This window comes from Triticum dicoccoides, chromosome 7B (assembly GCF_002162155.2).
Source record: "Triticum dicoccoides isolate Atlit2015 ecotype Zavitan chromosome 7B, WEW_v2.0, whole genome shotgun sequence".
Taxonomy (NCBI): domain Eukaryota; kingdom Viridiplantae; phylum Streptophyta; class Magnoliopsida; order Poales; family Poaceae; genus Triticum; species Triticum dicoccoides.
Window position 1 is genome coordinate 201,879,450 of NC_041393.1, and position 11,463 is coordinate 201,890,912.

The following is an 11,463-nucleotide window of genomic DNA, read 5'->3' on the forward strand; positions in this document are numbered from 1 at the left end:
ACTATCCTAATCGGACACTAAGCACGGAAATATTAAAGGAAGTAATTGTTGTGCCTTCCTGCTGGAGTTTTCGTCGTTGGGCCTAATAAATTCAGACGGAGGAAGTACTTATGAGCTAGCGAGTAGTGGATAGTGTCAACACGATTTGAATGGTGGAGGCACCACCTGTTCCAGATTTTATTCTTAGCATTATTTGAATTTAATGAAGCTGGGCAGGAAGGTCTTTCCGTCAGAAAAGAGATGATCTTGCTCTGATTTCAACGAACTGGACATCACAAACACAAATCGACGCGACACGCATCGGCAAAGAGGAACATATCAATTCCATCGGTCGTAGTCGTCCAGCCACGCGCGGTTCACCACGACCACACAGCCGGGGTCGCCTGGCGAACCGCCGGCAACGGAGGCGGCGCCAAGCAGTGCTGCGGCCACCGGCACAGGTACCCCTCACCGCAGCCGGCCGCGACCGCCTGGGCCTGATGATGTTCCCTCTCCTCTTCGACGTCCATCGCTGCCGTTCCCTCGGCGTCCTCTTCCCCGTCCACCGTCTCCGCGGCCGTGGACGGCTGATTCGCCTCTGCCGGCACGTGTGCGGCGCCCCAAGGGACCAGGGCCAGGTCGGCGCCGCCCTCTTCCTGAGCGCTGGACAGCACCGCCCGCACCGTGCGGCCGTCCGCCTCGCGCAGCATGTCACGGATCCACTCGGCGCCGGCGCTCAGGGGCGCCCACGGGCGGAGCCGCCATTGGCCGAGAAGGCCGAGCCGGCCACCAGCGCGCGCGGCGTCGACGGCCGGGCCGTACACCACCAGAGCCCTCTTTTCCTCTTCCGCGGCCCCGAGCGACGGCGCCGGCGGCTCCTCCGCCATCATAACGTCGCCCTCCGTCCCAACGGTCGCCGCCGGCGGCAAATCATGGCCGGTGCCGGCAATCTCCAGCCGCCTCATCTTGGTCGCGCGGCAGGAAATCGGAACGCTGCAGCAGTCGCCGTCGTCGGGGAACGCAAACAGTCCCGGCTCCTCCTCGCCCTTCCTCTTCATGGTCACGCCGACGCCGGGGGCGTACTCCATGAGCACCACCATCGCTCTCACTTAGCTTGCTTGCTTCGTCGCGCGCTAATCAAATCAAAGTGCCAATCCCTCTATACCTCTCTCTAGTGCCGCTACTGACTGATCCAATCCCGTTCACCGTGGAGTTGGGCTTGTGATTGTGGAGAACGAAGAGAGTGATGGCGGGAGATATATGAGCTCGATGGGGGAGAGGGACTGGGTGGACAGGGGAGAAGAGAAGCGCGGAGAAGGTTCGGTTCAACTCCGGAAGCCTCTGGAATCTCCTTCTTCCGTTTCGTGTGGACAGCGACAGCACGAGGGGCTGATTAGGCGAATGTACCGAAAATGCCCCTGTAGGCCGTCAATAAGAAAATGCCCCTGCTTTTTTTTTAGTTTTTTTTTCGAAAACACTAACGCCCACACGTGTGGCAATTTTGCAACTCGCCCACCCGCGTAAATCACCGTCCAGTTAAGTTTGCACGAATCTTGACACACTAAGGCAGTTTTCGCGTGCAACGTAGGGCGAGGTTGATGTGTGGGCGTTTGGCAGTTCGCCGACACGCTGGTTTCTCGCACAGAGAGGCTGCCGTTGCGAGTCGGACGTGCGGTGGAACTGCCGTCGCGCCCGCACGCCGCGCACGACTCCTATTCATCGTCTCCCACGTCTGCCCCTTTTCCCCTCCTCGGCGCTACAGTTTCTCCCCCACCCCCTTCATTTCTTCCCATCCCCGCCCCCCACACCAACAGTTCTATTCAGTAGGAACGAAGTCCTAGCAGGAGCAGTCGATAGGGAGAGAAGGCGGCGGCGACGGAAGAGTCGCGGGTATTCGCGGCCGTCGCTGGTGTTCACCGGACCGGAGCATCGTCGTCGGAGCAGCCACCGCGAGTAGGTAAGGCTTTCGAAGCTTTCTACTGGTCCAATTTGTCTCCCTTCATCTCTGGTCACATCCTTCTCGAGCCCTTTCGAGATTCAGGCGGATTCACGGCGCTCGAGTCTCCCCATCGGCGGGGGAGTCACATGTGTGCCATTTAGGCTGGCATTGCGTAGTTCTATCGCCATCGCGGTGGTAGTCAAGCCGGCGAGGCTCAGCCCTTCGGCAACTATCTCTCTGTTTTGAGAGACTAGATGTCTGTAATTCTATGTGGCAGCGATTTTCTACTATGTTTTTGTTAGTTTTGATGGTCTCGTAGGCTGCGATTATCACTGTTTTAGGGGCGATGTTGTAGTCGAACTCAGGGACTGATAGTTGAGTATGAACCCTAGATCTAGTTAGGTGCATTTCGATTTGCAGGACAATGGTAGTTTGGGTGGAACTGCTTTAATTTGCTATTATGTTCTGTGCAGACATGGCAATTTCAGTGCACTTGTTTATCTACAACTCTCCTACTAGATGGCAGCTAATTTTCTAAATCAACTCACAGTTGCCATGTTCTATGTAGGACTTAGTTGCCACGTTGTTTTGTGATAACACGACAACTTTAATCCATTAGATGGCAACTCCCTTTTATAAAGCCAATGTGTGAGTTGCCACATTATATGTTGGACAATGGTAGTTGGGTGTTCCACTGTACTGCCTTAGTTGCCACATTGTTTACTGCTAACATGGCAACTTGAATTTGCTATATGGCAACTGCCTTTTCTAAAGCAAACCTGTCAGTTGCCATGTTTTTGCACTTGTTTCAGTGGCCATTTTTCACCTACTGTGCATGTTTAGCAGATGACAATTACCTCCTTTCACACACTAAGACTTTACTTGACATGTTTTGTTTTTGCGCAAACATGGACGTAAATCTTTTTAGTACATGGCAACTTCTGATCGAACCCACATTTTGTCAGTTAGCTTGTTTATGCAGTCATCCGCGTCTGCGTTCAGGGAGGTGGCAAACTACATATACGCAGCATGGCATTATTTTGGCATGCCTTTTTCTTAAGTACTTTTCTTGTGAGCTGCTTAGTTCTGCTTAGGAGGATATGTCATGCATTTTTCAGTTTGTAGGTGGCAACTCCCTCTTATGACATATCGTACACATTTGTTTTACGGTGAATATGGCCGTTTTCATTTTGTTGTCGATGATATCCACTGACTCGTTACTTCGTGCATCTCTTTCTGCATCTGCCGAGTATGTTTTCATCTGTACTAATGTGTTTTTGTTCTTACCACCAACAAGATGATGATGATGACTTCATGGAGGTACCGCCACGAAATCGTGCGACCGGCCGTACAGAAGACGGCGACGAGGTCATTTTTCCCCTCTGTTTTTTAATGTGATACTAAGTTTATATTCATCCGTCAGAACTCATTTTTAGTATATTGAACATGGCAACAATGACCCTTTTGTGTTCTGCAGAAGAAGAAACGGCAGCGCAATAGGGCTTCGCAAGAATGCTTGACTATAATGACCAAGGGTTTTACTGATGAGCAGAAGGGAGATGCCGGTGAGATGGGGATGCAGGCATTGATGGATGTTCAGTGCACGAATCTAGTGAACCCGGTATGCGACTAGCTCAGTGAGATATACGATCCCGCGTCTAGGGAATTCGTCATTCCGGGATGTGGAAGACTCCCTTTGGAAGAGGAATCTGTATTCGACAGTTTGGGTGTCCCTCATGGAGAAATCAAAGTTCCGTATAAGGTGAACAATGAGATTGAGGAAGTTTTGTTCCCCCGTTTGTTTCCTAGAATGGAATCCATGCCTAATACGATTGTGCTGGCAACTTCGCTGGAGGGCATCACAACCCATGACAAGGTATTCAAGATGAAGTTGCTGATGTACTTGATCTCGTCTGTCTTTGCGCCTACCACGTTGCTCCGCCCAAGCAACAAGTGCTTCCCTATCCTGGTGAATGGTCTCTCTATTTCTTTTTCCTGCATTCTTCGTTTTTTGTTGTCATGCAGAAGCTAGTCACTACCAGTTTGACATTTTTATTGACTGTTGACGTGGTGACTTCTGTCCTCAAATCCTTGTGCAGGCAAAACTGAAAGATGTTAAAAACATGAATTGGTGTAAATTCATTGCCGACTTCCTGCATGATGCATTCTCAAATAAGGTGTACCACAAGGGCTGCCGCCTGCACCTAATGGTATTTTTCTTACTGTTATGCAAATGCTCTTACCATGGTCCATTCGTTCCTCAATCACATTACAGTTGTTCATAAGTGGCAAACAAATTGTTTTGCACGTGGCATCTCTGTTTGGCCATACTCTGTCAACCTTAGTTTTGACAAAGTTTTAACTGATTTTTTGCTTTTTTTGATGGCAACCATCGTTGATCGTATATGGCAACTTTGATTTTTGTGCTTTTACATGTCATAGTGACATTTTTTATACATGTCAACTGTAGTTGATGTCTACATGGCAATTACATATTCTACACCACGCATAGTGTTCACTTCCTCTATTTTTTCGTTTGTTTTAATTAGTGATACATGGCAAACATACGTTCACGCCCATGGAAAATCTTTCTTCTATTTTGAACTTCTGACTCAAGGGAGACTGTATTGCCAACGACATTTAAACTGTAGTTATTTTCCTTTTCTTTTTCCCCACACTTTTATCTGTTTTGTTTTTTTGCATAATACTGATCACTGACATATTTTGATTTTACTTCCTCGCTTTTTTGTGTAAAGCAGCTCATGTACGTCGATCGTCTTGATTTGTCTACTATTGACTTTAACGAATAGGAGGTCCGTCGCCTCCATATAAGTTTGATATCTCTGCCTGGAGTTATGATGATGTCAAGGCTGTGCTTGCCGATACAAAATATGGGAAACTGCAGGTTAGTTTTGTCTTCTTTTCTTGCACAACATTATTGAAGTTCATTGTTGGAAATAATATGCAAAAGCCAAAGCTGACCCATATTGGTTGTTCATAGTTTCTTTTGTCTTTTTAAAGAGGGGAATATATAGCGTATACAACATGGCAAATACGTTCGGTTGCGTGACAAATGCACAACACTTTACATGGCATCCATATTCCAATTTGTGCACTCAACTTTGTCTGCGCATTCCATTCGACCAGCTCAACGCTTTCATTACGGCTAGCAAACTATAAAGAACTTGGCAACCATGGTTGTCTGCACATGGCAACCATGTTTGTCTCCATACGGCAACTTTGTCATTCCCTCTCGAATTATTTTCCCCTTGCAATCCAAGACCATAATCATTGTTTCTTATTTCGACCTCTCTTTGTTTTGCTATTTCTCAGCTGATGGCCAAGCATGGCATTGACTATAGTGTGTTTGGTGGGCCACAAAATTTCGGCAAGTGGATGGATGTGCATTCAGATCCATCTTGTTCCGCTGAGGTAATCAAGCATGTTTTTTCAATGATATTTTCTTGCATTTGACTTCTTTTACAGTTTTTTTGCCTTCTTTTCTTATGCACATGTTCTAATGTGTGCTTGAAACTTGTTAATTTTTGTTTTCTGATCAGGTCAAGGCACCTGTTGAGCACCTAGTTGGGCAGTTTGCTTCTGGCATGACTGACTTGCTTGGGACATTGGTCGAGGGTTGGACAACATTGAATGGTTCTGATAGTGACGTGGTTGCGAGGCAGTTCACATCCTTTATCAGAGGATGGACACATCGTCCAACTGGCTGTCGTGGCCGGTACGACTACAACAGTTCTCAGGAGCTCCCTGACACGCAAGAGGAGCTAGTCGGGGTTAGTTTCGGTGTCGTGGATGCTGGTCTCGACAAGGATGGTGACGATGACATGGAGAATGTGCGACATGACACTAACCATGATGAACATCAGGAAGTTCGTGTAGGAGGTAACAAGGATAAGGCTGCACCGAATGTTCCTCCACTAGAGGGAAGCATTGCACCAACTGTTGCGAGAGACACAGGGGTTCCTCTCCCAAAGAGGGGTAGGGCTCCAGAGGATGCTGCCCAGGGCTCTGTTGGCAAGAGGTGTAGGACCGATCCCGTTGCTGCTAGGAGGAGGTTCGATGTTTCTTTATTGTTTTATTCGTTCTTCCTTTTTAACACCCCATCTTTTTCCATGCTACGTACGCAATGATTTTGTGTCTCACACTTGTCTTTTTTTTCATTTTTTGCTCTTTTTTTTTGCCATTTTTGTTGTGTGTAGTGAGGCGACAACTGGTGGACAAGCAGAAACAAGCACCCACGCCATCCCGCGTTTCTGCCTGGCTGGGCAAGGGGGGCACCCACTGCTGGTGCCACCACTTCCACTCGGTCGTCTCCTCGCACATCGACGTCCAACACCAGGGATCCTGTTGTGCTGGAGGACTTGAGGAAAACAAGCAAGAGGTGGGTTCTCCTTTTTTATCTATTTTTTTGTGATTGAGCTACTTTCATCGTGTCGCGATATGAAAATGCATTCTCTTTGAAAATTTTCATGGCAATTGCAGCATGTTGAGCTTGACAAGTTATTCATAGTCCTAATACTAAATCTGCTTGATGCATTCCTAAATCATTTGCAAATTTTACTACACCCAATGTGGCAACTCTTGTCTACCCCTCATGGCAACAGCTAAACTTGCCACATGGCAATGCTTATCTGTCCCACATGGCAAATGCTAAATATGATACATGGAAAATCTTGCCTCTTCGGCATGCCAACAGCTTACTAGTCCACATGGCAACTGTTGTCTCCCTCTATGGAAACTGGTAGCTTTCACTCACGGTAACTGCTTGTACATCATGTGAGTTTAATCCCTGCTTTGTTTTAAAATGGCAACTATGGCATATCACACATGGCATTTTAAGACGACTGACATGGCAATTACTTGTTCCTGCACCTCACATTTTTTTCTCTTCATGTGCTTTCTTGAATGGTTGTCTTATCGTTCGACACATTTTTGTAGGATAAAGAAGACTACTGCACGCTCGACCAATTGCACTACTAAAGACCCACTTGGGCACATTCACACCAAGTTTTCGACATCCGATAATGCAGATATTCATGAGCCGACAGTTGAGAAATATGCTGCTGCACCATCCACTGTTGCCGCTAGTTCTGATGCAAGCGGCCTCCCTTCTCCGCCGGTTGCAGATGTGTAGATTACAACCGCAGGCATCCGTACATCTGGGAGCATTGGGTCAATATCTGCCAGGACTGCTGAGATAGTGCCTACCCTGGTGGCAATGAGAGATGATGTTGTGACCCATGCCACCAAATCAGCAAGTGTTGAAGTGGACGCTCTCGAGCTCAACCTAAACAAGGAAGATTCCCTCTCATCAGATATAGATTCAAGATCGCGGCCGATGGCACTTATGTGGCCATGAAAGAAGGATCTGCGACCACATTTCAGTATGGCAGGACATCCATAGATGGCTCTCACCGCACAACAGCTTCAGCGGCTGTTGGCGCACAGGCTGCTACTACAACCGTTGTGCGAGCTGGCCTGCCACCTAGGCATAGCCCCCGCAAGAATCACGCACAGTTATCCAATTCACCAGAGGTACTTAAGAGTAGCAGAGGTGACTCCTGTTATGTGCCTGCTTCCACACTTTTCCCACCTTCTACCAAAAGCAACACAGTCAAGAAGATGGAAGTCTGCAATACAATAGATGCAGGTGGTAAGCAGTGTACCACTGAAGGAGGTGGACATTCAGAGCAGATGGCATCCTCTATTGTTGTGGAGAACACCAGTTTAAATCTGCACACTTCTAAGCTCCCTATCAACATCGGTGTCCCGTACAGCCCAAACAAGAAGATAGGAAAGAAGGCTGTGATTGAGACCGCTGACAGCATGCCCCTCCCTACTAATAAGCCTGATGATTCTGCAGCAGATGAGGCTGGCATGTTTATTGATCTGTCACCTCTAGATTCTGCTAAACAATTTGTTTGCAACCCGGCTGCTAGGCAGGAGAGACACCCCATGGCTTTCACCCCACCAAGCCGCAGCCTTGGGATTGATCGCACACAGGATGAACCAGTCAACGATCCTATGCCTATTGCCTTTGCTTTCCCGGCAGGCACGGTCCCGATGATGGTGCAACCCCTAGCTGATGGCAAAAAGGCTATGAAGTTTGCAGAGCCTATAGTGCAAGCTAAACTTTTTTTGTTTATCATCCGCTTCTACATTTTTCTCTGATCTTCGTCGCAAGCTTTGGTTTTTGAATTGTGATGGCAAATCTTTATGTGATGCACATGTAGATGGCATTGGCAGGTGACCTAATTTGGCAGTTGCTGTTTATACATCATGGCAACTAATTTTCATTCTAACTTACAACTGTTGTTTATCTTCGCACGGCCAAAACACTTTCGATCACATATGTTTTCTGTAGATGTTGTCGCGTGGCAACTGTAGTGTGTTGCACATGGCAACTGTAGTTGTTGTCATCTGGCAACTGAAGTGAATTGCATATGGCAATTACAGTTGTTGCCACATGGCAACTGCAGTGCATTTGCACATGGCAAACTTTGTTTTTGAATTGACATTTGAAATCAATATTTTCTTATCAGCAATTACAGCTCATAATTTGAACTTTTTGCACAATAACTTGTTGTGTCCAAATTTCTTATTCCCCTATTCGTTTCTTTCAGCCACCCCTGAGGAGATTTCGCCGTCCCTCGATGAAGCTTATCATAGGATTGAGCAGGAAGCATTAAACAAGAGGTCGTCACGGAATCAGGGGCAATGAAGTTCTAATGTGCCTGCTGAGTGATACCTCTCCGTCGTATCTACTTTTCCAAATTCTTTTGCCCTTGTTTTGGACTCTAACTTGCATGATTTGAATGAACTAACGTGGACTGACACTGTTTTCAGCATAATTGGCATGATGTTATTTTTGTGCAGAATAAAAAGTTTTCGGAATGAACTGAAACTTCATGGCGATAAGTTTTGGAATTAATAAAAAATATTGGCGAAAGAATCAAGTGAAGGGGGCCCACACCCTGGCCACAAGGGTGGGGGCGCGCCACCCGACCTTGTGGGCCCCCTGGATCTCCACCGACCTCAACTCCAACTCCATATATTCACGTTCGGGGAGAAACAAATCAAAGATAAGGATTCATCGCCTTTTACGATAGGGAGCCATCGCCAAGCTCTGTTCTTCCTCGACAGGGCAGATCTGGAGTCCATTTTGGGCTCCGAAGAGGGGAATCCGTCGCCATCATCATCATCAACCACCCTCCATCACCAATTTCATGATGCTCGCCGCCGTGCGTGAGTAATCCCATCATAGGCATGCTGGACCGTGATGGGTTGGATGAGATTTACCATGTAATCGAGTTAGTTTTGTTAGGGTTTGATCCCTAGTATCCACTATGTTCTAAGATTGATATTGCTATGACTTTTCTATGCTTAATGCTTGTCACTAGGGCCCGAGTGCCATGATTTCATATCTGAACCTATTATGCTTTCATGAATATATGTGTGTTCTTGATCCTACCTTGCAAGTTATAGTCACCTATTACGTATTATGATCCAGCAACCCCGGAGTGACAATAGTCGGGACCACTCCTGGTGATTATCGTAGTTTGAGGAGTTCATGTATTCACTAAGTGCTAATGCTTTGGTCCGGTACTCTATTAAAAGGAGGCCTTAATATCACTGGTATGCGTCGGTGCTATACAAACTGTTTTTAACCCCTTTCCGCGATGACATTTGGAACCGTCGCCAAGTGAGTGTGCAATAGGGGTCCTTCCCACACAACCCAGAAATCGTCGGGGATAGACCCTCCTGGCACACAGGCTGGGGAAAAATGAGCTTATGTGCGATCGGGCGAGGCATCGAAACCCAATTATTTCCGTTTGTATGTACATCCCACACGGTGAATCCCAGAAAAACATTTCCATTCCTATGTATATCAAATACAGTCAATCCAAGGAGTGCGTTCCATTATTATGTACATCCCACACAGTCAATCCAGGGAAAACATTTATGTTCGTATGTACTTCCCACACAGTCAATCCAGGGAAAATGTTTCCATTTGTATGTACATCCCACACAGTCAATCCAGGGAAAGTGTTTCCGTTCATATGTACATCCCACACAGGTTTATGTATAGGTTCGTGTGTGATAGGTGTAACTATCACACACACTTTGCCTTGGTTAACCGTTTGCTTTTATCAACTACATCACACACGATTTGATGAAGAAAACTGTGTGGCATTGAGCTATCCATCACAAGTGCTTTTACTTCTAGAACAGTTTGCAAAGTTCCATGACCAATTTAGCAGGTTTATTAGTTTACAATTAATAATTCCAGTATTACGCAAATTCACATTTCATATCGAACAGTTGTTTGCCAATTTCATATCAGGCACATAGATATATTTTAACATCACAATACGGTAGCTACCGGAAAACAAATAGTACAGCATATAGATAGTTCAACTTCATAAGAACAATATTAGAACAATATATTCATTTCCCTAATCGAGATCATCCAGGCTCGCCTTATCCACCTCTGCTTTCAGTTCAGTAAGAACCTGTTTTGCACTGGCCAACTGGGAACGTGCCTCCTCCTTCGCCAACACCATCTTAGCAAAGTCAGATTTAAAAAATCTGAGCCATTCTCCACCTTCCTCGTTTTATCCCGCATCTTCAAATATTCTTCAATGTTGACAACACTTTCTCTAAGCCTACCTCTGTTCTCTTTCGAATACATGCTCCAGAGCTTTGCTAGGCACATCTTCAAAGACTGTGGCCACTCTTGATCAACCCGGTCCAAATAAGAACCCTTCCGTTCATCCTATAATATTTAAAACTAGATCAGTAACAATGGTAGGGAACATGGGTTTATAGCAACATAGAAAATCACCAATACTTATTTCAAAAAATTGAATAAACAGGTTAATTATGACATATCTTCTCAAAAAGATCAATGTGCAAATGAATTAATTGCTACTGAGACAACAAACAAATTCTGAAACATCAGAAGCTATAATTAACTACAACAACGCTACAAGTTCTTACTCATGTACTATAAATAACAAATTGAACATTTTAAGAGGAAGGTAAATATATCTGCAAAAGCATAGCGACATTGTTTGGATGACAGCAAATTGATACTAACAGGTGTGTACATGCATAAATTTAGTAACATAGAACTAATAGCACTAAGTACATCCACTATGTATGCCAAAACCGGTTTAAAGACAACTGTTGCTACATCTCGCACCGGTGCCGTGCACTGGCGAGCCGATGCAGCGGAAAAAATTCAGGGACCTGAACTCCAGAGCACCTAGTTGCTCCGACACCCAGTTCCTTCGTGCCATAAAGATTTATTATTTTACTGCTTGGCTGCTCGGATGTGTGGACAAGTTGGCTCCACAAACTTCTGAAGCGGTGCCAAATAATTTTCTAATGGCACTGCTGATGAGATGGCAACATTTTTAGATACTAGGTACAAATTGTGACACTGTCTTAGGATGCGTTTGGTTGAAGGTGTGGTATGAATGGGTTGGGACCGTGACAGTGTCTGAATCACATCTAACAAATAA

General features: G+C 46.0%; 1 protein-coding gene across 1 annotated transcript; it reads right to left on the reverse strand.

Annotated features, from left to right (window-relative positions):
- Positions 1-223: 223 nt before the first annotated feature.
- LOC119341919 lies at positions 224-1,296 on the reverse strand. Its single transcript, XM_037613767.1, has one exon. It carries the CDS (start codon positions 1,077-1,079, stop codon positions 357-359), a length of 723 nt encoding a protein of 240 aa, XP_037469664.1. The 5' UTR covers positions 1,080-1,296; the 3' UTR covers positions 224-356.
- Between the last annotated feature and the right edge of the window lie 10,167 nt (positions 1,297-11,463).